Source organism: Scleropages formosus, chromosome 9 (assembly GCF_900964775.1).
Source record: "Scleropages formosus chromosome 9, fSclFor1.1, whole genome shotgun sequence".
In the NCBI taxonomy this organism is placed as follows: domain Eukaryota; kingdom Metazoa; phylum Chordata; class Actinopteri; order Osteoglossiformes; family Osteoglossidae; genus Scleropages; species Scleropages formosus.
Genome location: NC_041814.1, coordinates 953455 through 980551, shown reverse-complemented (window position 1 = coordinate 980551; position 27097 = coordinate 953455). Strand labels below are relative to the sequence as shown.

Sequence of the window (27097 nt, the reverse complement as noted above, 5' to 3'; positions counted from 1 at the left end):
ATTGTGAGAAAAAGGAGAAAACACACATCTACCTGACCTCGTGACTTATTACTGAGCTACAGCTACTGACCTATTTGTACATTTTGGTAACTGTTACTAGAGCAATTTCACGTAAGTACACTGCTCTGGAATAAAACAGAAGCAGGTGAGATTCGAACCAACAACCTTAGAAGGCAAAGGTACCAATACTGACCCCTACAGTAGTGTAGAAGCTGCAACATTACAAGTAAGTACAGAAATGTGCTGATGAAGTAAGAACTGAGTCCATGGACAAAGCTTACAATTTGTCATACAGTCAATACGCACATTCTCACCTGATTTCACAAGGGTTAGGCTGTGAATGAAGGAACACGATTATGAGTACAAGCAGTAAATCTAAGGTTCTTCTTTCGGGTGCTGGGGCTGACACTCGGGGACACGGTGAGGAGCGCAGGGATCCGAGGGGGGTCTAGACAAAGGCACTACTCCTCTAGCTGAAGAGAAGCCCATTAAGGTACTTTAGGCACCTTGTTAGAATCCATTCTGCGAGGACACCAAAGACTGTCCTGGTCATGCTTCTGGATCCTCCTGCAAGAGTTCGAGACCTTTGGTATGGAACAGGAGATGTGGCACCACTACAACCCTCAACCATACAGTATAAGTAGTCATACAAGTGCCCAACTGTGTGCAGTGAGATATTGCACCATTCTTGAAAAAGAAAAGCCTTCAGGTCTTTGAGAGATGAAGGAGGTAAAAATCTACTTTGCACTCGGTGGTTCGTGAAAGCACTCTTGAATTTGTTTAGCAGTGTCTATGAGAGCATTATCATTCTGGAATATAGGAGCATCATGTTCAATAGTCCCGCATTCCTTCACCATTATTCGACCACGTAGAGCAGGACTTGTACCTGATGACTCCCATGGGATGGCTTCCAGTACCATTACAGATATCCCACTGTGTTCAACAGCTAGCAACAGACATTGTGGGTTGATGGCGTTCTTTGGCTTTCTCATAACCCTACCGTCCACATGTAGGAAATTGGGTGATGGATTACTCATCAGACCACATTGCTTTTTTCCCCTCTGTTCAGGGTCCCAGTTTTGTGCTCCTTATCTCAGGTTATGTCTTTGTAGACTGGCCTGGGATAAAAGTGGTTTCCAAAGGGCAGCCCTGAAATAAATTCCATCTCCATGAAGCGCACCGCATAGTTTTTGTCGGGACTCAGTCACAGGGGTGCTTGTTCAGTTCTGTGGTAATTTTTGAGGCTGTACTTTTGTGGCATTTTGTAAGTGTCCAGTGACATGTCCATTTACACCCACCCCGGTGAATTTTGACTTGCAACCACTGTTCCTTTTTACTGATGCCCTTTTTTCATGTTTGACATATATTGCTGTTTCTCTTGGACAAATTAAATATTATTATTACTATTTGCACCCTCAAATAATTTTCCAGACAACACACCTGTAACTTTGGCAATAACTTCAGGTAAGGGCCCTCATTGCTTTGAAAAAAAATACATCTTTTCTAGAGGACCCTAAGCACTGACTGGTAATGAGACAATAAGTAAGGACTCACCTTTGCAGCTAAATTGTAACAAAGTTACTACAAAGTTACTCATGGGTTCAAGTCCTGTATTGTCAGTTTTGTCCAACCCCTGTACATACGTTGTGACTGATCCGTCGCGGTGAAAGAAAATTTAATTCAAATTCTTAAAGCTTATGAGGGTATTGAAGGATGGAAACCAAATACGCAATCATTGTATTTCAGAGACAAAAATGCGTTTGTGCCGAACTGTACCGCAAATTTACGTTTAGCGTTTCAGGTAAAAAACTTGTTGATATCTGACATGAATCTGTGGGATATTTAACCCTTTTTCCTCGCAGTGTTCCTTTCGCTGCTGGGATGTGTCTCCGGTACAATAGGCGGCAGTAACGCCTCGAACCGCCGCCGCCGCCACCGCCGCGCGGACAGGAAGAGCGCCGAACGAGAGTAGCGCCGCAGCGCGGAACCCGTCGCTCTTCGGTGTGCGGCGGCAGCAGCGCGGCGCATCATCGCATCACATCACATCCCATCACGGATCGGATCGGATCGGACCCGACCGGACAATGACAACAAGGGGCTCGGAGTCAGATCGCCAGTCTGCTGCTTTTTTCAAGTGCGCGTGAGAAGCGCCCATGTGTGTTTAAGGAGAGACGCGAGAAGCGCCGTTCGCTCCGTCCGTGTCCGTGTCTGTGTTCGCATCGCGAGCGGGACACACATCGGTCCGGATCGTCGTATCGGCCGCTGGAGGAGGAGCTCATCCTTCGCCCGGACTCACTCGGATCGGAATCATGGAAGCGGCGGCGGAGGGAGCGGCGAGCCTCCCGACGGAGGAGGCCGGCGGCGGGGAGCGGGAGGAGAGAGCGGCGAGCGGAGCCGCAGTGTCCGAGGACGCGGAGGAGGAGGAGAGCGTGATGATGGGCGCCGGCGGCGACACGGACGCGGCTGGAGACGCGGGTACGAGAGCAGCAGTCGCGAGTCGGGTCGTGACGGTCGGTCGGTGTGTGACTGCGTTGTACCCGCACACACAGTCAATGAATGTACCTTCATATGATTATATGGCTGTTTGCAGCCTAGTTTCCCGTATTATTATTGCCGGGAAAGTAAGTGGAAGCCGCCCGGCGGCTGTCGGCGGCCTCCCTCCCTCCCCTCCGCTCCGCTCCGCTCCGCTCTGCCCTGCCTCTGGCCATTTTGCTTTTAATCGCTTTGCTGAGTTATTAATTTTCTGCTGTTGTTCACTCCTTCATAAATTTAGGCTCTCTCTGTGTGCGTGTGTGTTCATCGTCGTCTCTAAACATCATCATCACGTTACGTGCTCCCGTGAGGTGTGTTCAGCAGCACCTGCGTGTATCACCTTCGCTAAGGTCATTATTCTCTCAGGGCACATCTATTGGACCTCATTTCCCTGCCGTTTTCTCCTCTTGTTACACGTTGAGCGGCAGCGCTGCTGTACGGTGTGCGACAACTGTAACGGCTAAGGCCGTTTTCCTACCAGAAGGTTTCTGGTTCGAATCCCGTTCCTGCTCTCTAGCACCCTTGATCAAGTCGCCTACCTGGAGCAGCTGGTACAGTAAGAATTTCACCGTATTCACCTTAGGATCTTTGTGCTGTCATGCGCGGGTCTCGATTTTTCTTGACCTGCGGCCAGGAGCTCCTAAATGGTTTCGAACCCCTTGCCCGGTGTCTGTGTAAGGATTCTTCGGGGCCAAGAGAGGCACACGGCGCAGGTTTTTCCACCTATTTATTGCTGATTTACCGTTCGCCTGTCACGCCTCGATGGATTGCGACCGTGTGCTTGGCTGAAATACCCCCGAGTTGTCAAAGAAGTGTGTGTCGAACCGTCACGCCGGTTTAAACGCGTGCGTGTTCGGCCTCCTTCCTCGGTAAACAACGTAGGATGGAGGTGGATGGGTTGCCGTAGCGATTTTTGCTGTCGTTGAGGACCGCTGTGCAGCGCTGCCCAGGATGCCGTTGCCATTTTCCGCACATTATTTGGCCCTGTGGGAAGATTCTGAAACTAAACGGGCTGGACGCCGATGGCTGGTCATGTCCCCGGATCCGCCGCTCGCGACACCTCCCGAGCGGACCTCGGCACCGTGGTGTGCTTCCGTCGAGGCCTTTAGACCTGCGAAGGGATGCTCGGCATTGACGCGTTTTCTTTGTGCGACGCGTCAAAAGTCGGCCTAACCGTTTTCTTTCCTCTCCCGCGTTCCTGCGCGTGCCGGGACTCGGCTTCACGTCCGAACCCTCACGTTGAGACGGGACCCCCTGTTAGACATCGGACTGACCAGTCCTGGAAGTCTAGTGTGTACCTTTACTCCAAGTGTTACCATTTCACCCTGGGAAGGTAATGGACTCCATCTTTCAAAATCGGGCTTCTGTTACTGGTTACTCCAATTTTACACCTACATGTGTCCACTTAGCAGTCACTTTTCTCCAACGCGAAACACCTCTTCAACTTTATAGCTGTCTGTGCAAAGCAGTGTCTTAGATGATGACCGGCGGAACGTGGGGAGAGCACGCTCACCAAGGCCATGGCTCACCGGCTGCCGTGGAATGAGCCACAAGTTGCGTTATGAGAGAAATGTTCACCGCTCATGTTTTCATGTGCTGTGATATTTCTGCACTGAGGGTTTTTTTTTTTTGTTTTTTTTTTGTACCACATGTGCCCACCCCCATTACGATCTCCGTTTAATCAGCAGGCCCCGCGGGAACTCTTCTCACTGCTCCGTCTTTGGAAAATTCGGCACTATCTAGTAGCTCGTCTATCGCAAGATACTTGTAGGGCTCCCGAAATACATCATAACCCGTCATTTAGTCTGTTTTTATAGTTATTTTGAAACGATGCCGTTTCCTTCAGTGGAGCGCCGATGAAGGTGTGTATATAATCAGGGGCTGCGGGGGGCTCCTGCTCTATGACACCCCTGGGCAGGAAAAGTGCAGTGTTACATTGACACGATGCATGTGGGGGATATTTCTTGTTGAAGAAATAATAGAAAACGTCATTAACGCGCACTGTGCATTGCCCGTACAAATGCTGTACGGTGTTGTTCTGTGGAAGGTAAATGAAGCACCTTTACCCATCAGAGTGTCTTTAAACAAGAACAAATGCATTTTGGTATTTGTTTGGATCCCTTTTGCTTCTAGTGACATCTGTCTAACAAAACTGTCTTATAGCAAGATGGTGGCAAAGAGATGTGTGTGAGAAACTAGATATAGTGGTTACCTATACTATATCGTAAGTTGTTTAGCACTGGATTAAAATCGCAGTAAAAATCAAAAATATGACACAGGCTTAAAATGGCAAAATTATTTCAAAGTCCTGAACTCTGTGAAAGACCTCGTGTGTTACTTCAATATTACACACACACACACACACACACACACACACACACACACACACACACACACATCATCTGAACCCGCTTGCCCCATACGGGGTCGCGGGGAACCGGAGCCTACCCGGCAACACAGGGCATAAGGCTGGAGGGGAGGGGACACACCCAGGACGGGACGCCAGTCCGTCACAAGGCACCCCAAGCGGGACTCGAACCTCAGACCCACCAGAGAGCGGGACCTGGTCCAACCCACTGCGTCACTGTGCCCCCTTCAATATTACTTTTAACTTTAAAGTAACGTTGTTAATTTATATGAAAGGTAAGAAATGGCTTTTCAACAGGCGCAATGTCCAGTCACCATATATTTCAGTAAGACGTGATCGTGGTGTAATAAAACAAAAGACTGGGTGATGTCAGATCGGTGGTGTGGTTCTGCCTGGGGGTGGAAGGTGGAGGTTCACCGGTTGTCTTTGAACAGTATGTTTCGATCAGGACAGAAATGTCCCGGAACCAAGAGATGTCTTAGAGGGTATCCCGCTCAGGGATTTTAGGGATATTTTGTATTTGTAGGAATTTTGACCTGCCGCAGCTCCGACCCCGACTCTGGTGAGAGGGCTCTGGGTTGTACCGCGTGTGTGTTCTCCGCAGGGTAAAATCAGAACTCTGCTTCTGGAAGCCTCGTTCAGCTTTTCACTTCCTGCTCCTCGGCTGCACCGCCATCACTGCTGAGTGCTGGACGCATCCCTCGCCAATGGCGGCTGCCCGAAACCATCCATCCATCCATCCATCGTCAATCTGTTGTCATCGGAGACACAAGAAGAGATTCTGCCGTTTATTTGTCCAGTAACTGCTCACGTTTTGCTCTTTCTGTTTGCTTACACTCGTTCATATCGAAGGTAATGTAGGGCTTCCCAGGTATTGTGCAGTCTTGTCTTGGAAATAGTTGTTTTCCCCTGCAGCCCCAGTGGCGGGGATTTACCATGGTATTTTGGGTGTAGATGTCGGCCTGCTTATGCGCCGTTACCGTCTCCACCGTCGCGGCTGCAGCACTCGGTTGTGCTCGAGCTCAAGAGCACTTTACTGCGCTGTGCAGAACGCCGCTAGGAAAGATTTCCTCTCGTTTTTCCCCTGGATGCGGCCTGTGTTGTGAGCCAGTCCGCCATCGAGCCTGCGAATAATTCCCTGCGTCATTTACATTTGTAAAGCTCATTTATCCGATTACCTCACTTCGTGTCGGAGATTTCCGAAGCGTCTATCTCATTTATACGTCTTCTGGTTCTCTTTAGTTGCAGTTTTGCTATTTTCCACCGTTCTTTTATGAAAATATCACCATTATTTATAGAAGAGGGGGGCGCAGTGGGTTGGACCGGATCCTGCTCTCCAGTGGGTCTGGGGTTCGAGTCCCACTTAAGGTGCCTTGCGATGGACTGGCGTCCCGTCCGGGGTGTGTCCCCTCCCCCTCCAGCCTTATGCCCTGTGTTGCCGGTTCCGTGACCCCATATGGGACAAGCGGTTCAGAAGATTCATAGAAGAGTTTGTATTGGTCCGAACATTCGCTGTATTTGGGAGCGAGGTGTGTGTGTGTGTGTGTGTGTGTGTGTGTGTGTGTGTGTGTGTGTGTGTGTGTGTGTGTGCGCCCGTGCGCTTGGCTGTTTCTGGCCACGGTTTTTTATGTTCACATAATCTACCTATATCACGAATAACTAACGTACCTGTATTATCAAATAATACAGTGCTGCTTCAAAATGTACGAACCCATGTGTCCCTTAGTTTTACGACCGTGTCGTTAAATGACCGTGAATCGGTCATTTAACGACAACCAGCATTTCTTGTGTGACATAACAGGTGTGTAATGACCAATTCCACGTGTTGCTTTAGAGGAGATCATGAGTGTAGTAGAAACACAGAAGTAGTGCAGACTCAAAAATAAGTGAACCACAGGTAAGAATCAGGTGTGTAAATAATAGTCATTCATTTTATACGTTTATTGTAACACTTGGATTTTACGCCTCTAATATTTGATACAAAGATAATCACATCCCTACAGGGTTCACACACTTTCAAGCAGTGCTGTAAATAATCCATAGTGAATAACCTCTCGTGGGATAACTCTTTGAAAAATAATTAACTTTATGAGAATTTATTTAGCTCGTGAGGACACTAGTAAACTTCCCAGTTAGTGGACCCTTGCGGTACCTGGTGCCGGAAATTATGCGCCGAACTAAAGAGCATTAAATACTAATCTGTCGGTACGCTAGTGTTTTTAAATAGCTGTGGCATATTTTTTGTGCAAAACGTTGATGGTGACGCTGGGTTAAATTGTCCAGTAATGAGAGAAAATACGCTTAATTGTATAATTTTCTTTTGTAGCTGCCCTTAGCCCACATGCAGGTGAATTTTCGAGAATCGGCAGCACCTGGAGATTGAGAGAGCAGCGATCGATTGCGCCGACAGCGATTGATTAGTGGCACCGAGAGCAGAGTTTCAGTTTAAAGAGCCTCTCCGTCACCCGAAGTTTCTCTTGGTGAAAGTCACCACTTCGCGTTTCCTTCACCTGTATTCTGTCCGGGGTTAAACCCTCGAGTTCGGACACCTTTGTTCTGCAGGCCAGATACTTCGTGTGTACAGAGTTCGGTACTGCTGCTATTGTTTTCATCATCAGGCTTTCAGTAGCACCGCGACGGTTGGGTCTCGGACGCTTTTGGACAACAAAAAATGAGGGCTGTTTCTCTCTCGAGGGCCCGGGTGACGACAGCAAACAACGATTGCGTAACGCAGGCTTTAATCCCCCCACCTCCATCTCCTGTCCAGCCTAGAGGTTAAAACAGTTTTTAGTTTCCTGTCCATAGACCAGGATGCCGTGAGCCGCTGAACCGCTCCCAAGGCTCCCGCTGCGTGCGCGGATGTCCCTGCGGGTGCGGCCGCAGGCGCGCCGTCACGCACGCAAATAGTCGCCGTCCGCGATCAATGATAACGTGGCTGTTGAATGCGGGATGTGCACAGGCATGCCTGTCCTACAAGTGCACATAAAATGCGAAAAAAAGGACTCTTCCCACAGGGCTTTGGAGCAAAATATGCGCACGTACAAAATCTACACAATATTTCTCTTATTTGCTTAGAATGAGATGTTATGCAAAGGGATAGTAGTTATCTATTCAGTAGCTGCAGTAAAGAGCTTTCTCTGCTCTTCCGCTTCTGGTATTCAATAAGTAGCACGAATGATCTGTTCTTATCACGACGAATGGCAAATAAAGGAAACGATTTGTGATGTGCATCTTATCGCCAAGAACCTTTTATCGAAATACGAGTGTAATCGCTGTTGGGCGAGCAATACGTTTTAAGAAGTCCACTCGCTGCCTTTTTGTGTAGCTATTCGATCGACCCTCTTCGATTCTCACTGGTCTTCATACCTCTTAAAGGACGCTTGCTTATTCGAGATGAGGCCGTGCCTGGTACACGTTAGCGAAGGCCAAAAGTACACTTGCTGCATTTTGCTTCAAGGAATATCAGGGGTGGCATTGTGTGAGCATCAATGTGTACTTTATGGGCTTTTGGTACTCATAATGAAGCGTACCAGCCAGGGCTGCTGAGTCAATCCCACACATAATAAAGTAACCGTTATACAGTAACCGTCATTTCGTTGCTGAGGTTTGCTGCAGTAGTGGTTTTTGGGTCGGTAGCTGTAGACACTCTGGTTCTCTGGGACTTCTGTGTGCATCTTATAAAAACAAGCTCTTTGACACCCCAGCGTGATGGAAATGCCAAGGAATAATACACACTTAATTTGAGATCGTCTTATTGAATACGAAAGAGTCGGGGCGGCTGCCTTTGGCTCCGACGATCACCGGGTTAATCCCCGCCTCCAGCTGCAGTGCCCTTAAGCAAGGTGCTTGCCCTGCAATTGCTCCGGTACCTTCGCCCGGTTGTGTGCCTGGATGCCTTGTTGTGGCCCTGCAGCGGACTGGCGTCCCATCCAGGGTGTGCCCCCGATCCCTTCAGCATTGCGCCCAGTGTCTCCGGCATAGACTCCGGCTCGCCGCGACCCCGCTTGGGACAAGCAGTTGTTGAAATTGGTTTGTTGGTTGGAAAGAAGAGTCCTGTTTTTTTCCTTCATCTGTTCCGTGCAATTGCTTTTGATCGCACTTCGGTCTTGTGTTTTGTTTTCTGAAGTTACCGGGCTTGGCAACACACCACACTTCTAATAGAGAAATGGGTAATAGAAGCCTTTTCCATTGACTATATCAGTGCAACTATGTAGGCAAAATATTTGGATTGCACTAATCCATTTGAGCTGTTAGTTTTTTTTGTATATTGGTACACTGTTTCCCAGTGTTTTTAAATGTTTCTTTTGTAGGATGTCAGTATTTTAATAAGCATCCAGCATGTTCATAGGCAAATATTAGCTTTGATGTACTGAAGCCCTAAGACTAGAAGAAGGACCTTTCTGCCGCACTTCTGGGTTCCTCGTCACTTTTCCACGCATGTAAATTTGTGTGCCTGAGTTGGGTTCATCGTCCCTGTTGTGTGGTCCACGAGCCATTGTCCTCAGCAAACGCTACACAGTTGGTGACAGCGCGTTCCCTTGACATTACCGCGAACAAGCAGGGCATTGCCATCCTTTGTGTGCATCGTTTCGGCTTTTTTCTTTTGCACCAGTAAACACTGACAGATGGGCCAATTTAGTAGCACCTGGAACAGCAACAAGTCATTGTGCACTGTGCTTAATCTTTGATCAGGACGGACGAGTTCCTCGCGCTCACACACACAATGGTGCGCTCATGTTACGGCAAGCCCTCCGGTGTGGGACACCTGTGTGGCAGCTGTTGCCGCGCATGGGTTCGGAGAGCGGGTTCCGAGAGGAAGAAAAAAAACATAATGACATAAAGATATACAGAAATGCTCACGTTAAAAGATAAGACAAATACACAATAGTTTAAATAAATTATGTTTAATTCTTTAGTTTGCCATTTCTCGGTCATTAAGGCTGTTGTATAATTCTTTGTAGCTGAAGGCACAGTAAAGTCGACGGTTTTAAGTGTACCGGCAGGAATAGTTTTTCGGTTTTCATTGTTCCTGTAATATTTCCTTAAATTATCCTTTCACTTTTTGGCACGTTTTTACCTCACTTGATTTCTAGAGCACACTCATCACTGTATGCTCCTGTACAGTTTCTGTTGAGTTAGTAAATATTCCTTCATGGGACTGGATCTTGTGACAGCTGAGCTCTTCCATTGGTGGCAGAAGTGGGATACCACTTCCGGTAGAAGGCAAGATCCTAGAAGCTAATGTTCAGAAAAGGAAAAACACCTTGATCAAGAATCTGTGTGTGGGGTGTGGAGTGGGACTGGTCTCTGAGACATGAGGCTTGTGGCCCTTGTTGCTGCATTGGACTCCAGAAAGACTGACGTTCTGCCATTTTAGCTTGTCCTAGAATGTAGATTCTACCAACCCCAGAAGTGCTTCACTGGGCTGTTCTACCTCGGCCCAGAGACCTTGGCTCATACCCAGGTTGCCAGATGTACTGTCGCAAGCAGCAGCCTCCGAGTACCAGCTGTGATACCAGCCTCTGAGAAAAATGAGTCCGATAGAGCTACTTATCTGGCATTCAAACTCGATTCTCACGTTTCATTAGCCATTTAATGAAAGCAACTGCTCGTTCACTGAAGCCGAACCTTCTTTTCAGTTTCTCTTTGAACTTCCCAAACCAGCAAGAACTGGCACTGAGGAGGAGTTATGGAGACAATATTATATATATACTGTACCCTTCTTTTAGTCATTTTAAATTGTCTTAATGCAACTCAAAGTTATGTAAAGTTTACTTTTCTTATAGCTATGTGCAACATCTTTTTTCAGAACCTGCAAATAAATTGAGGAATGTATGTATTATTAAGCTTTTATTGATTGTGGTTTAAGGGTAAAAGTAAATTATGAACAGACCTCTGGTACCGACTGTGTTCATAAGATGAGGACCCAGTGAATGTTTCAATTTTGTTTTTCGTCACTCGTAATTTCACAGCTCAATTACTGAAAGATCTAACTGTTACGAGCTTCACAGATAATTAAAATTACTGCAAGGTTTGACATGGTTTGCTGTGTAATTAATATTTGAGTTAGGTAATGCTTTCATCCAGTGACCTACAGATTTGACCCATCTGTACCTTCTTGTTTTACTGCAGCAGTTGAAAGCAACTACTGTGTCCCATGTTTCTACACAATCCATTTTTCGCGCTCCTGTGTACGGATGGTGACACATGAAAGTGCTTATCAGTAATTCTCACCGCTGTTTTGTAGATTTTCTTAATTAAATTTTGATCTATTTATTCAAGTGTTGATGTGATGGCATTCTTCGCTGCAGAGAACAACAAAATCAGCTGAATTGATTTAAAAAAAAAAAAAAAAAACACTCTGAAATTAGAAAATATGCATGAATGACCAAATAACTGGAATCCATCATCACAATTTTCAGGATGATTTATGTGCAGGGACTCAGCCAGCAACAGTTTCTCGTTCAGCACTGTCGCTGGTTGTTTATCTGTCAGCACGGTGCTGCTCAACCTTTGGGGGCAAGAAAAATCATTAAAATACAGTTCAGGTCAGGTCCGTGTGCAGTTTTGTCGTGGCTTTTTTTTTTTTTGTTTGTTTGTTTACATTTTGCACATTAACAAGAAACCTGAGAAAATCCTGAAATAGTCATGGATTGCTGCCATGGCTTTGTTTTCTCAGATGGCTTGTATTAACTTCTTAGTGTAACTCGGATTTAGGTAGGATAAACGGTATCGATGCATATTTGTGATTTGCACTTTGTGTTTTCTTTTTGCATTGAGGACTGTATATTTACAGTGTATATATGTATAATATATACACAAACACACACATTTTTTTAATTGAATGAAATTTTTTTTTTTTTTTTTTGTGACTAGGATACCCAACCCATAATCAGCTACCAAAACTGCGAAACAGCAGTCATTTGGACCACGGTGTGGTGCCTTGCTCTTGTCCGACTTTGGTGATGATGATGATGGAGTTGTTTGTTGGGCCTTACGCCTCCCTGAAGTTCAGGAGATAATTTCGCTGCTGACTTTCACTTTGTTTGTGTACCAAGCTTCGAGGCACGAGTGACTCTGGTTGTGGATGCGTGGGGGAATTTTAATTACATACCATGTTAATGTTGCCTTTTGGTAAATCTAACAAACTCGCTTTGTTGAAGAACGGGTGAGTTCCAATATGTGAAGTTCTCCGTAAAACACTGTGTGTTTGGTTTGATGAATTGAATGTATTAATTTTTTTTTGCTACTTTCCTTAAATCTCTTTGAATAACATTTGGTAAGTGAAGGAAATGTAAGATAAGTATAAATTTACATTTTTTTTTTTTTTTTTACAATGACAGGGTTTCCAAATTTAAGCTGTGATTGGTTAATACATTTTTAAGCAGTATGTTCTTTTTAGAGTGGTGCGGCAGGTTTGGCCAGTGCCCCCTGTGTGGCGGGCCTTGGGTTCGAGTCCTGCTTAAGGTGCTTTGCAACAGACTGGCGTCCCGTTCTGGGTTTGTCCCCTCCCCCTTTGGCCTTGCGCCCTATGTTGCCAGGATAGGCTCCGGCTTGTGGCGACCCTGCTTGGAGCAAGCGGTTGTTGACGATGGATGGATGTTCTTACTGACAGTGGACTCGGTGGTAATTCGTAACTTCTGAGGGACGTTTTAATTTGGGAACTTGCATTTATTTCCACTATTGCTTTTGTCTCTATGTCAGTGACCCAATGTTGTTAATAATAAGTGATAATAAATAAAACAGTATTTCTGAAACACTGCAATGACTTGGCATGCTCTCCAGGATGCCTCTTGCCTCATACGTTGTACCTGTGGGATGAGCACTGCACCACCATGACCCTACATTTAACAAGTGGTTGCTGGCAGCTTGGAAGGTTGTATTTTGACCATTTGAAACAAAGCTTTATATCCACCGCATCGTACTTGGACAGTAGGCTTCTAAAATGTTATAATTTCTCCCTTCAGAAATGTTTTTTTTTTTTTTTTTTTTGACATGAGTGCATGAAGTTCAAGGAAAAAAAATCAGCATCCCTAGTCTGATGGGTGGACCCCCCGTCGGCCTTGCGCCCAACCCTTCCGTGATGGGAAGTTATTGAGGTCGGATGGACGAATGGCCCGATGGGATGGCGGGGCGCGAGCTACGCTCGGCCGGCTCTGTTGTGTCCCAACGCTGCGGTGGAGAAGGATCCCGAGCGCAGAGGTCTGTGAGGAGCCGATGCGCTTGAGAATGCCGAGAATCGCCTTGAACGGAGCGCTTAGCCACCCAACTGTCATCTCTCACGGCACAAAAGTGCTTTTCTCAAGCTCCGTTGGAAATTCTTGTTAAAAAAGCATCTGTTGTCCCCGCAGACAATTGCAGTGCTTTGAGAGCGGGCTGCGACTACCCTGTGGGAACTTAATTTGAGGGGTTCGGCTCTACACCCGGAACAGTGGGGTCTGCCTTCGCCAGCTGTTCCACTGTTTTGCGATCGTTGTTGCGACGCTGCGTTCGTTTCCCTCGATAAACTCCCGAATGAACGTTTTCCGGTGCTGTTAAATATGTGTTTTAAAAAAAAAACAAAAACATGTCCTCTTAATCCACGAAATGCGCGTCGGTGAGAATGCGCCGCTCGCTTACTGACAGCTGACCGCGAGGAGCGTTCGGCACACTTGTGTCTGAGCTTTTTACTGAGCTCTTTCGTCTCGCTTGTCACAAAATGCGCGCATCAGCGAAATACGCGGCGGCTTATTCGGAAGAAGCCCTTTCGTCCCAAGCTCTTGCGTCACTGCATGTAGCCTTTGTGTGGAGTCCCGCTGTTTTTGCTTTACTCCCCTTTCATTCATGCGGCGCAAAAATGCGCTTTTTGCTGACAGCCTCTGTGTGCGTGTGCCGATTTGCTAGCTAAGATTTTACTGCTGCGCGGGGCATGTCGGATGCAGCCTTTTCAGTTGTATTGTGCGGTTCCTCTCTGTGTCACGTGGCAGGGCCCGCAGCGCAGGTCGCCGAAACGCTGGCATCAACGTGACAAACGTTCGCTGCCCCTCGCGGATCCGGTTTGCTGGGGGTCCCCGGCTGCGGTCGCTAGACAGCCGAAGAGGTCCGGAGACCCTCGCTCGCTGCTTGCATCCATCATGTCTGTATGCCGAAGTGCAGAAAGAGGCCTCGTATCTTAATCTCGATTTTATACACACACACACACACACACACACGCTGTCTGAACTGCTTGTCCCATACGGAGCCTAACCTGGCAACACAGGGCATAATGCAAGAGAGGGAGGGGACACACCCAGGACGGGACGCCAGTCCGTCGCAAGGCACCCCAAGCGGGACTCGAACCCCAGACCCACCGGAGAGCAGGACCCGGTCCGACCCACTGCGCCACCACGCCCCCTCGATTTTACGTGTCCGTTTAATTTTATTAGAGAGGTTAAAGCGACGAAACTCTGCAAAGACCAAAGTGCGTTTCAGCATCAGGTGGAGAGGCTGATGTATGTTGATGTACATTACCGGGTTCCTGCATACAGACTTGGTGTAGACGACAACATTTCAAACAGCGCAGCAGCAGACAGAACTGATCGGAAAAACAAACGTGACAAATGTGATACAAGTTTACGGAGAGATCCAGTTTGAATTTTCCATTAACTGCGTAAATTTTTCGCTAAAGTATGCGTAGTTTTTATTGCCCTTGTCGCAGCCACGCAGCGCGATTTCACTTGCCGCTGTGTCCTCCAAATCCAGGTGCCTGCCGTACACATCATCTGTTCATCTGCATATAAACACATGAACGTTTTTGCGCGATCATCTCGCCTGCAAGAAAATGTGTCCTCTCTTGTGATAACCGTGGCGGCTACCCATACGTGTAGCTCCACCGAGCAGGCTGGCGGTCGAGGCTCGGGGGGGTGGGCAGGGCTGGCCAGCTCTCCGTTACGCATTCCCACCAATCGGCTGTTGTGTTTGTTTTGCCCTCGCTCGACGGAGGCGGCGGTGGCGGTGGCATCCACCGAGTGGCCTATTTAAAGCGTGCAGGGGAAGCATGTGCCCGCTGAGTCCGTGCACACGTGCGGATCGCTTTATTTATTTATTTAAATAAAAGAAAAAAAAAAGGGGGGGGGGAGCGGGAGAAAATCCTGCTGACCTCAATGTTGGAGTCATGGAAACCGGGGAGGGGAACAAGGGGGAGTGGGGGGGGGGGGCTGCATGTCACAGGGGTTTGCGCCGCTTCGCCAGACAGGAATGAGTTCCATTCAGTGGTGACGACGCAGCGTCCGTCAGGGCTGGGCAGCTGCAGCGTATGTGGACCCCCCGCGCCCCCCCATATGATGCTGAGGGAGGATTGAATCCATGGCTCCTCCGCATTATTGGATGCGTCCTTCACTTTTTCTCTCTTCTGGGACTGTAGGCCCTCCTAACAACCTTTGCAGGTGTGCGAACTTGGTTGATGGAAAGTTCACTTTTCCAGTTGCGCGTCCTCTCCCGTGTCAGTTTGTCTGTTTTAACCCACTTCCTGTTTTTGACTGGAGGGGCGCTGAAATAACGGCGGCGGGATTGCCCTCGCAAAGAGGATCGGTGGCTTAGTTTGACGTCACGGAACGGGCTCCGGTCCCCGTCGTCGTAAAACGCAACGCCGGCTGCGAGCGTGCCGCCTTTTCCGTGGAGAACATCTCTAGTGTTCGTCGAGAAGGCGTCTGCTTCGGACTGCTCCGGCCTTCCCTCGAACGTGTTGGTAGGAGCCGAACTGCAAACGCTCCTCTAGGTTCCCTTCTCACTCTTCAGCTTTGAATTATTTGATGTAGGGTGGCCTTCGCTTGCACTCAAGCTCTGGGAATTATCAGTAAGAACTTGTAACCTGCGATGACATCATGACATCCCGACATGAGTTCGGCGCCACAATATGCGTTTGTGCATCTAATGGAAATTCCACATTTGGAAGTAGGAAAAGAAGAATGTTAAAGCCTAAAGGGACGAGTCCAGACTTGCTTTATCCAAGGCATGGAATGAGTTGCAAGAAATGGGGGCAAAGAGAATTGAGCGGATGACTCCCTTCTTCAGCTCAGCCATGTGGACCTCCACAGAAGGTGTTCCACTGCTGCTAAGAGAGCCAAAACTGCGATGACAAACATTGTGATAATTTTCTGGTCAGCTAGGAAACCGTTGCCTTCGTCGTCAAATTGACCGTTATTGTTTTTCTAGACGTTTCGCGACGACCAAGGATTGTAGTTATTGCTAACGGAGGATGATAACGTGTTGGATTGCCAATACTGAAGTGCATAAAAGTGTGTAGATGTTCTGTCCAGGAAGGTTCCGGATGGTGCCAGTACACCACCAAAGCTTTCTTTCAATCAACCCAAATGGCATCTCTTACCATCTTTATGTCCAGATGATTCGCTTGTCTCTCCACCCCTTCCCTTTTCGTTCTTAGGAAATCAGTCATGATGAGCTTGTTGAAATTGCATGTCATCTGGTCCGTTTTCTGTCCGCGACCAGTTTTCCCCCATTCATATTTCCTGTAGTTTTATTTTAAGAGAAGATGTATTCCGTATTCTTACCGCTAGTGAAATTGAATGAAAAATTGCGAAATGGGGCCTGAGAAACCACAAACTTCTGTACTGGCTGCTTTGACAAAAGAATCTTTGTAGTTATTTTGTTACCCTTCAATCAAAGTGTATTTCCTGTACAGTCTGTTTTATTTTTTTTTATTTTTTTTTATTATTATTAAAAAATATGTAAAGTGTTGCCACCACAGCTCTTTAGTGTATGTTCAACAGGTCAGATCCTTTCTAGCTGCTTCTGTAAAACCTGGGCTGTGAATGAAAAAACAATACTGGTGCTGAATGTGAACACTTTATTCTTTTTATGTAACTTTCTGATTATTAGTTTTCCGGTGATTATTTTTTTTTTTTATAACTTTGGTTTAAAAAAAAAAAAAAAAAATTGCGTATGCTTTGTTTTGCCATTTTCTTCCTGCTGTGATAAGTGCACTTTTTACTTGGTGGATTTGTGTTAAGCAGACCACAGCAGCAATGTTTTGTACTGATTATTCATATAAATAAATGTATTAATATGCAGTGTAGATATGGCAGACAATCTGTAGCAAAAACATTATTGGTCTGCAGTATATACCAGTGAAAGTTGTACCAATTCAAGAACTTTCCCTGTGGCAGTGGGAATTCGTTGAGCTATTATGGAAATTTTCAGCACTGTTAGTGACTTACAGTAAAACCCTGTGATTTGATGTACTTCAGTGCCTCCTGGGAGATGAGTACCTATTTAGAGGTTAATTTTGTAGCCTGTTTATTGCTTAACATTGACATTGTGCTGTTACTGTTGAGTGTAGCAAAACTGAAGACGGAAGATTGCTGCCAACACCGTACTGAATAGGATTTTGTCACTTAATTTGATGTTGGTGGTTGAATATTGATGTGTGTACAAAACATGACACCTATTTCTGTGACTTCCACGCATCCGTGGGTAACGGTGCTGAAATTTCAGCACCAAGGTGGAAGTCCTTGGTTCTGCATGGAAAGAATTATGAAATGTGTTTTGCTCACGACCAATTGTGGCTTGGTGTGATGCTCAGCGGTCCATTTGGGAGATGTGGAGCACCTCTCAGGGTTCGAGAGGGTGGATCAGACCAGGTCAAATGAGACTTGGCTCCTCTCTACATGCTGCCTTAGGTCTAGCACCTGGGTTCCAGAGGTGCTTTGTGAGCTTAGGGCCAGATGCTCCAGCACTATGGGTAGAAGAGGAATGACTACATAGTTATGTACATTAATCTTGGAAAAACAGCAACGCGGATGACTGGGTGTAATACAGGACAGCATGGATGGACTAAAATGGAACCGTATGAAAACAGGTGTGTTGCTGGATGTACAGTACACAACATTCATGGCATGCTGTAGCAAATAGCAGGGTTCGCATGAAGCGTGATGAGCGGAGCACTGCGTGAGCCTGATATCCAACGTGTCTGAACCCGATGTCGTCGTTCTCATTGTGTCTTTCAGAAGCTGCTGCTAAGAAGGCCTTCATAACAGAGGTAAGCGCTGTTTGCTCATGAGGATACGTGTGCTGTGGGGAAAACCAGTCCATTGTGTGTGTGTGTGTGTGTGTGTGTGTGTGTGTGTGTGTGTGTGTGTGTGTGTTCTGCCCGTGTCACTGTTAACCAGAACCGATTTTGAGTCGTTTTCCATTGTCGAGGGGGTCATGCACAGGTCACCCTCATTGGTGCTCTTTACACTCCTGTAAGATGCCCTCTTCTTCCTGCCAGGTGGGGAAGAAGATTGGCCACCGGGGAGTTGACGCTTCTGGGGAGACAACCTACAAGAAGGTAGATCTTTTCCGGGTGAATCAATAGCCCACGCTTAAAAACGGTGGACTGAACGCAACTGCTTTTCTCTAGACCCCGTCTTCAGCTCTCAAGGGGGCCATCCAGCTGGGCATTGGCTACACAGTGGGCAACCTGAGCTCCAAGCCTGAAAGGGATGTCCTAATGCAGGACTTCTATGTAGTGGAGAGCATCTTCTTCCCCAGGTACAGCATCGCATTTCAAATAACGCATTATAATCTGTCATTCTGAACCCCGCTTTACACATTTTTCAGAATTGCCTTCGGTGTTATTGAGAATATTCAGATTAACCAGAGTTTTGTTCACTGGTTCCCAGGCCTCTTCTTGAAGACCCCCAATACATTCCCTTAGATATATAGTCTATTGTCCCACTAACCATTCAGTTCAACTCAAGCGTTGTTCGAGCTCTTGTTTACGGCTTTGAGTTGTCCTTGTGGTGGGATGGAGCAACTATATGGGATAGCTGAGCGACTTCAAGGAGTTTTTGAAACCACTGTTTTAATTGCTCATTTCGGAGATGCTATTATTCAATGTGACTTGACTTTCAAGCACTTGTCACACCGAATACATTTCTGGAACCATTTCAGAATAATTGTTGTGCTTAAAGGCACAACACAAGATCACTTGTTGACCTGTTGAGTGAAAAGACCACTTTCTTGACCACATCTTACTGCCCCAAGTTATGAATAGTAGATCTTAGCAGAAATCTGTTGTAATTTTACCATGCGCTCAAGAGAAGTGCTGCTTGAATTAAATGGACACCTTCTGAGACCTTTAATAACATGGTGTGTCTCCATCTCTCACTTTCTCCTCGTGACCAGCGAAGGCAGCAATCTGACTCCAGCTCACCACTTCCCCGACTTCCGCTTTAAGACGTACGCTCCCGTTGCCTTCCGCTACTTCAGAGAGCTCTTCGGCATTCGGCCCGACGACTACCTGGTGAGGGACCAGTGAAACGGCGTGCCTTCGTTCTGAACTTCAGCAGACATATATCAGGGTGCTAAGGGAGCGATCCCTATGTGGTGCGTGATCCATGGTTGCCGACACCAAAGAAACTCCGTTACCCTAGTAAGAAGTCAGTCACTTCTGAACCCGTGGAACTTCTCAAGCTCAGCGTTCTTGTAATGTGGTAAACTAGGATTTTGCCCAGTTACCTGGTCTATGAATATAGCCGTTACAGCCTGATGCTCTGTATAACCCAGAATGTGATAAAAATGTTCATGCAACAGAGTCCAAGTTGGATGGTGACTCCAGATTTTTGGCTGTTTATTGGTATTGGGGCTTTGCTTGCCTGTCACACCCCATTAGCCACAGAGTTGAGGGGGCTGGCATGTGAGTCACTGCACCACTCGGTCTCCACGTGCGTGTTCACTGTGACTTGTGCCGGTGAGCCGCGGGACTGTACGGCTGTACCCGTGGCAGGCCTCGGGGCACACGGTCTCAGCCCTTGTACCTTCCTGTGACGACATCTCATTTAGTGACGTGCTTCAGCACGATCACGGTATTCTCCCACAATTTCATCCGGCCCTTACATCACGTACGAGGTTTCCAGTCACGTTGCACCGAAGGGGCTCGGTGTAGCCGGCGTGTATGAATAATGTTCTGTTTGGTAAATTCGACATTTGTGAGAAAAAGAGAGCCATTTTTTTGGCAGGCTCTTACATAACCAGATGATTCGTGAGTGAACACCCTGGTCGCCATGAGTGTGTGTGTGTGTGGATGTCATGGGCCGACGTGCTGCCCTCTAAGTGGAGAACATGCCATGTCCCTCCCCCTGTCTGCAGCAGAGTGGCTCGAGGCGTCTGTTATGCAGTGTTTGCGCTCCATCGCGGACACCCAGCCCAGGGCCAGCGGATGGACTGCCCCCCCCTTCCCCCCGCCTATGCTGATCAGCTCCGCATGGCTACAGTCCCTCTGCAGTAGTGCAGTAGGGTCTGTGTCACCCCATCCAGCCCCTTCCTTAGTGCCACGATGATGACAAGCTCTTGAATGCCAGATCCAGATAGAGATTAATAACAAGTCCCATGAAACTAACTATTAAAAAGTGGTTTCTGGAGGTAAAGCACCCTGTAGGTGATCTGGTCTATTCAGAAGAGTGCAGTCTGGTCTACCGTGCGGTCCTCGAAACTGCGGAGATGGCTTCCCAATGCACTCGCATGCGAGTATTGAAGAGTGCCTGAGGGCCCAGTTCTTCTCAGGGACAGAGTTATCTTGCCTGATGCCTAAAATGATGTTTTCACGATATTTCGTTAAAGGAGCTTTTGGCCTAACTTTGAACGTTCCCTTAGAACTGTTGCCTGTTTGATAGGAACCCTCATCGAGCCCAGCATCCATCACAGCTGCATGTGTGTTGCCTTGCAGTACTCCTTGTGCAACGAGCCCCTGATCGAGCTCTCCAACCCGGGTGCCAGTGGCTCGGTGTTCTACGTCACCAAGGACGACGAGTTCATCATCAAAACGGTCATGCACAAGGAAGCAGAATTCCTGCAGAAGCTGCTTCCTGGTTACTACATGGTGAGTCGTGTTCACAGGTGTCCGTGTGGTAAACCCAAGCGGGGGCAAAGTTTGAGTGGAACCTCTCTCAGATGTCTGACTTTGCACGTATACGTCAAAAAGTGACGTACCCGGTGTCGCCGCTTTACCTTGACCGCTCGTGGTTGTGGTCGCGTTCGGCGTGGTGTGAGCACAGGACTGTTCGAGGTGTTCGTTGCTCCTCCGGTCACGCTGCGAACGGCTGCCGGACGGATTCGTGCGGCTGCTTCGCCTGTGTCCTCGACACCCACGAAGGCATCACTTCGTATGTAGCTGCACCGCACAACAGCAGCAACTTATTTACTAAGGGAAGCCCTGTTGTGCGCGTCGGGCCGGACCCCGCTCGTTTAAGGTGACCCCCGTACGGCTTCGGCCGCAGCGACCGAGCCGGATCCGAGGCTGGGCGGCGTCTGCGCCCCGGGAAGGCTTGATGAATCGCCTTTATTTCTGGCACACTTGGAAGAGAGTAACCGGATCTGTCGGTCCCGGCCGCCCACTCTGGCCCAGTCTCTTCACCTGCGTCCCTGTCTGCCTTTCGTGCTCTTCTTCTCTCTCCCTGTCTTTACTTTAGTCCCGCTTGTCCTCCTCCACCTGGACCCGGGGCTGGAAGGGGGCTGACGGAGCTCCGCGAAGCCCCAGGCTCTGGCGGCTGAAGATGCAGCACTCTGGCTGCTCCTGCTTCTTGAGGCCCGCCAGTACAAGTGTGTGTGCAAGCGTGTGTGTGTGTGTGTGTGTGTGTGTGTGTGTGTGTGTGTGTGTGTGTGTGTGTGTGTGAGAGAACGGCTTTTAACCTCCCTTTGACTGCTTTCATAGATTTTGCATAAATGGGCAGATTTTGTGATCGATGGCTTTTACAGTAGGTCCAGAGCTTCAAAGCTCCGATACTTTGGCTAGAATATAAACAAGGCAGAATTTTAAAAAAAATGGGAGGGGAAAAAAAAAATATCCGTAGCCACGGTACGCTCTGACCAGCGGTTGCTTTTTGTAAATGATAAAATTATAGGAGGACCGTCTGTTATGCTGTTGGAATAGCATGTTGACAATGAAAAGCACGTCATGTAGTACTTGATGCCTGCGCTGCTGGACGATTTTTGCTGACAAACTCCCTTGTACATAACGCTTAGTTACTAAATAAGTGGCTTTCCATCGCTGACCACGAATGGTTTTGCTCTTTCTGTGTGTATGCAACCTTCAATAAACCTTTACTTTTCCCTGCTCGCACTGCACCTCCAGTAACGTTGGTCTTCCTTTCACATGTTCCCTGCCTAATACGGCTTTAAAGTGTGAAAATGCCACTTTTTCTCGTTCTGTTCTTAGGAATCTCAATGGATCTGTTTTGCAAGTTGTCTCAGGATTCGTTCCGCTTCGTTAAATGTACTTGCGTGGAAATACGTGTCTATGGAGGTGCAGGAGCGCGTCCCGCGTGCGAGCGGGGACCGTCTGCTTTGTGCGTCTTAAAGCGCACGTTCCGAACGGAGATTTGAGCTCGCTCTTCTGCATCTGTTCACTCTTCGTTCCCGTGCTGTCCTTCGCTGTTTCTCAGAACCTGAACCAGAACCCTCGCACGCTGCTGCCCAAGTTTTTCGGCCTGTACTGCGTCCAGTCCGGGGGGAAGAACATCCGCGTGGTGGTGATGAACAACGTCCTGCCCCGCGTCGTGTCTATGCACCTCAAGTATGACCTGAAGGGCTCTACCTACAAGCGCCGCGCCTCCAAGAAGGAGCGGGAGAAGGCCAGGCCGACCTTCAAGGACCTGGACTTCATGCAGGACGTGCAGGATGGTTTGATGCTGGATGCGGACACCTACAACGCCCTGGTTAAGACCCTGCAGAGGGACTGCTTGGTATGTTGTGGGCTCGCCTCAAGCGCAGAATAATCATGGGGTGGTGATCCCTTTGTCCTTGTGCCTTTTGTAAATTGTCAGACTTGCCTGATGGAAACCCTAAAAAAAACATCAGATGTAATTACTCCTGTTTGACGTTCGAGTGTTGCGAGTTTGCGTATCGTTCGAGTTTGCGAAAGCTGGCCAGCTAAGCCGAACATCCCGGATGTGGAGATGCAGCCCAGAGACTGGGAGCGCGCGGCGGTGTATATTATAATTTCTGCTCAGTCTGCCAGCTGGATTCCAGAAACCATTACTGAGATGGTGCCTCCTGTATGGCAGCCCCCGCTGGTCCGTTCTGCCGTCATCACGCTGTCTGGCTGCAGGTGCTGGAGAGCTTCAAGATCATGGACTACAGCCTTCTGCTGGGAGTGCACAACATAGACCAGGCAGAGCGCGAGCGGCAGCTGGAGGGCTCCCAAGGCTCCAGCGATGAAAAGAGGCCGGTGGCGCAGAAGGCCCTCTACTCAACCGCCATGGAGTCCATTCAGGGAGGAGTGGCCCGCGGGGAGGCCATCGACACGGACGACACGTGAGTCACCGAAAGAGAAGCACGTGCGGATGCGCTCCCCGTACAGCGGCCAAGCCGGGACGAGATTGATTATTTAGGTCACGATGATTCAGATCGGTACGGGGTGAGATTTAGCACATCCTAAATAAGGACTTAGAAGAATCAGGGCTGCGGAGCACGTGCCCGGGGGGCTTGCTTGCTTTAATGAGGAATGGAAAATTTGCCGGGGCTTCGTCTCGGGTCAGTTGGCACACGGGGTTTCATGTCTGTGATGCGTTTCAAGGATGGGCGGGATCCCTGCGGTCAACGGCAAAGGAGAGCGTCTTCTGCTATACATAGGAATCATTGACATCCTGCAGTCGTACAGGTGAGTACGTCGCTGCTCTTTTCTTTGTGAGCTCAGTCAAGTCAAGAGATCCGGTCCCGACTAATGTGCCGTATACACACGCTGGCACCCTGCCCGTTGCTTACGGAATTCAGATCCGCTTTTCTCCCGTACGAATGACTTGTCCTATGTTTTCCAGGCTCATCAAAAAATTGGAGCACACGTGGAAGGCTCTCGTCCACGATGGGGTGAGCGGATGTCTCCTGTCATTTTTAAGCTCTCGGTTTTGACTGTCGAATCGCGTCACGGCTCCCAAGAGAGTAATTCGGAAGCGTGTTCCTCTGGGCTTATGCATTATATAATTGCACCCTTATCTCAGATTACACTTCTAATGTTTCTGCCTTGCCAAAGGTTTCTGTCATCGCATTCAGTGATGACCGGGAAGCCCAAAATCTCTCCTAATGGGAACCTGGATTCAGAGGACAAGTGGCGATGTAGGAATTGCGATGTAATCTAGATAGGAGCTTCGGCTAGTTTCTTCTCTGCTGCTTTAATTATTGAACGGCACGCCGTCTTTTATCCGGTATCCAGCCACGTTTTGCATTCTGACCTTGCGAGTATTCACGTTCTCTTCGGCGGGGTTCGTGAACAAAGGGGCTGTGGCTCGACATGTCAATAAGTGTTGCTGTTAAGCTGTGCACACCCATGGCCTGTGTGCTCAGGGACCTTAAAAGGGTTCCCCGTTTTTCTTTTTCAACAACAATAAATACTCAGGAGCTGGGATCATAGGTCCTGCAGACGAGGTCCAAGAGGAAACTGCTACACGCTCATAATCTGAGCGATGCTTTCAGTGTCCTAACGGGATAGGACCGCTGCGCTTGTCTTCATGCTCCGGGACCTTCTGGTCATTGTCGTTCATCGTCTGCACGGCCTTGGGCTCTGTGTCGGAGATGGATGTGCTTTTAACCGTGCGTTACCTGTCAATCAGGCTTGCGTTCTATGAGGGGGAACCTCCGTGCCTTTCACTTTCTCTTCTGGTCAACGCAGCGGTTGCAAAGAGCCACGGAGGTTTCCTGTCTGCGGTCTCGTTCCCTTGAGCGTGTGTTCTTGTTTCCCTCAGGACACGGTCTCGGTGCACCGGCCCAGTTTCTACGCGGATCGCTTTTTCAAGTTCATGAGCAACACCGTCTTCAGGAAGAATTCCTGTGAGTTCCACACCGAATGCGCCGGCAGCCGGCGGGCCGACCGCCCGCCCGACCGACTGCTCGGCTCTCCCAGCAGACGGCTTCCGTAGGAACGGAATGCGGCGAGAAAGTGTTTTTCCTTTGCGTGTTAAACCACGTGTTTCCTGAAATAAGATCAGCGAGAATCAAAAGTATTGTGTTTTTTTTTTTTTTTTTTTTTGCATTCAATTAATGAAACCTAATATGCGCTTGGGACTTTTACACAAGTCCGTAACGCTGGTCCGAGCGCTGCGCGGTACTTACTTCGGTCGTGGAACAGAAGTCTCTGAATTCCAGAGCGAATAGCCAGATGAGCGTTAGGATTTTATTCCGTTTCTCTCCGACTTCCACGCATCTCCAGCCTTGAAGTCCTCGCCCTCCAAGAAAGGCCGAGTGGCTCTGACGGTACCCAAGCACGCCGGCCCCGGGGCCGCCTGGTCGGCCAGCCAGCTGCCCTGCGAGAGAGATGAGAACATCTACGACCTGCGAGGTGCCCGCAGCTTCCCCACGCTGGAGGACGAGGGTACGCTTCCCCCTTGCACGCTCATATCGTTTACGTTTTGCCTTTAAGGGCCCGCAAGGATTGCTGCACTCGGTAGCGTCGGTGTGTTTGGTTCTCTTGTTGATCTTCGGCACCGATCGGCGGCACCTTCCAGGTCGGCCGGACCTCCTCCACTGCACCCCTCCATCGTTTGAGGAGGCCACCACAGCGTCGATCGCCACCACCCTGTCCTCCACCACCTCCCTGTCTATTCCGGAGCGTTCCCCATCTGACACGTCGGAGCACCCTCGGTACAGGTACGTGCGTCGTGGGGGGACGCGCCGGGGGGCGGGAGTGCGCTGCTAGGATATGCTGAGCTCTCCCATGGTCACTCTGTTCTTCTTGCAGGAGGCACCCCCAGTCCTTCAGTCAGGAAGGAAGGTAGGCATCACCACGTTCTCACCCGCTCATCTAGAGCATGGCCACTGTCGGGTTTTTGTTTGTGCAAGAAAACAATGTAATGGTAAACAGAACAACTATAACGTTTTCGGCGTGTATGTTTTGTTTGCGTGTTTTGGCTCCCCCTTCCAAGCCGTTGACAAAGCAGAGCTCAACTCAGTGAGGGTAATTGAGAAGAAAAAGCACTGTTGCTGGCTGATGATTACATTTTCTACTGTCCAGTCTATGCCGTTTGCTCTTACCCGGCAGGTGTATGTTAAATGTTTATAATCGGCCTCTATTTGCTGGCGTTCAGGGCCCAGGAGGAGGACCAGCAGACCATCACAGTGGAGGTGGAGGTCAAGATGCATGACGGCAACTTTGGCATTGATGCTGCAACGCCCTCCCCGGAGTCCAGGTACCCCCCCCACTTCTTACATTTGGTGGTTTTGGTGCGGTCCCTTAGGCAAAAAATGAGTCCAAAACCCGTTCACCTTTGCCCATTCCTAGGACAGGGGTTGAGGGTGTAACAGCAGGGCCCCTCTGAGGACTTTTATGAGCAGCCTTCAGGTTGAAAGCCTGCATGACCCTGCACGACCCTGCGCTCTGCAGGCCTCAGCCCTTGCCCTAGCACCGAGAGAAGGCAGACCGCTCGGCTCGCTGGGCGCTCTCCGCCACACGCTTCGGTGATCCTTCGCTTTCAGAGAAAAGGCACACGTTCAGGTGTGTTTCCCCCAGCAGCTCAAGAGGAACATCTTCGAAAGGAAGTCAAAATATCACTGGGCTCTGTCAAAATGGGGGCGCTCGACCCATGTGCCCCCCGCCTTATTTGGTGCTCCGCTCTATGGCGAGCTGCTGGTCAGCACAGCACCGTGCCGCGCCAAGGGCGCCATGTAAACAGTGGCTAATTAGAGCGGGAGGCTGTGAGGTGAGACCAGTCGTGGAGAGTAAAAGTAGCAGGATGGAAGGAGGTGAGAAGGAAGCGGTCTGCAGACGTACGTTCGGGTGATTATGGAAGGGTGCAGCAGCGCAGTGGAAGTTCTGAAGGAAGAGGTGAGCAGCTGTATGTCTGGGGTCATGGACCGGAGCAGAGTGGCGAGACACAAGGACAGCGCTCTGTAGAGTTAGTCATGTGGACGCCTGTCTGTAACCAGCCCCTCTTGCCCGCTGGATTCCAGCAACTCGACTGCCGGAGCATCTTCAGCCAATCACCGTGCTCCCCTAAAAAAAAAAAACGCACTGGTGATTTTTGGGTAATCGTGGTTCGAGCGTCAGATATTCCATTGGAAGGTTATTGGAAAGATTGACCGTGTCCCTGAGGTTGCTGGTAGCGTAGTGGTTAGAGCTGAGTCCTTTAGGCTCAAAAGTTGCAGGTTCGAAGCTCACCTCCAAATTTCAGCTAAATGAATAGATGTAAATGTAGAGCACCCCCTGCCCCCCCCCCCCAGCGTAAACGGCGGAGCGAGTGCAGGTGTGGGCGG

At 48.8% G+C, this 27097-nt stretch overlaps 1 protein-coding gene across 3 annotated transcripts in view; it reads left to right on the top strand.

Moving 5' to 3' along the window:
- Window positions 1-2204: 2204 nt before the first annotated feature.
- pip5k1ca (phosphatidylinositol-4-phosphate 5-kinase, type I, gamma a) overlaps window positions 2205-27097 on the top strand; it is a 32101-nt gene continuing 7208 nt past the window's right edge. For all 3 annotated transcript variants that reach the window (XM_018728313.2, XM_018728312.2, XM_018728311.2), the window contains exons 1-15: window positions 2205-2475; window positions 17884-17915; window positions 18147-18206; window positions 18279-18409; window positions 19046-19163; window positions 20586-20738; window positions 22300-22599; window positions 22965-23170; window positions 23433-23516; window positions 23674-23722; window positions 24595-24679; window positions 25059-25220; window positions 25354-25495; window positions 25587-25619; window positions 25933-26034. In XM_018728313.2, coding sequence (XP_018583829.1) covers window positions 2310-2475; window positions 17884-17915; window positions 18147-18206; window positions 18279-18409; window positions 19046-19163; window positions 20586-20738; window positions 22300-22599; window positions 22965-23170; window positions 23433-23516; window positions 23674-23722; window positions 24595-24679; window positions 25059-25220; window positions 25354-25495; window positions 25587-25619; window positions 25933-26034 — 1823 coding nt within the window. In that variant the 5' untranslated portion in view covers window positions 2205-2309. The remainder of the gene's footprint in view (window positions 2476-17883; window positions 17916-18146; window positions 18207-18278; window positions 18410-19045; window positions 19164-20585; window positions 20739-22299; window positions 22600-22964; window positions 23171-23432; window positions 23517-23673; window positions 23723-24594; window positions 24680-25058; window positions 25221-25353; window positions 25496-25586; window positions 25620-25932; window positions 26035-27097) is intronic.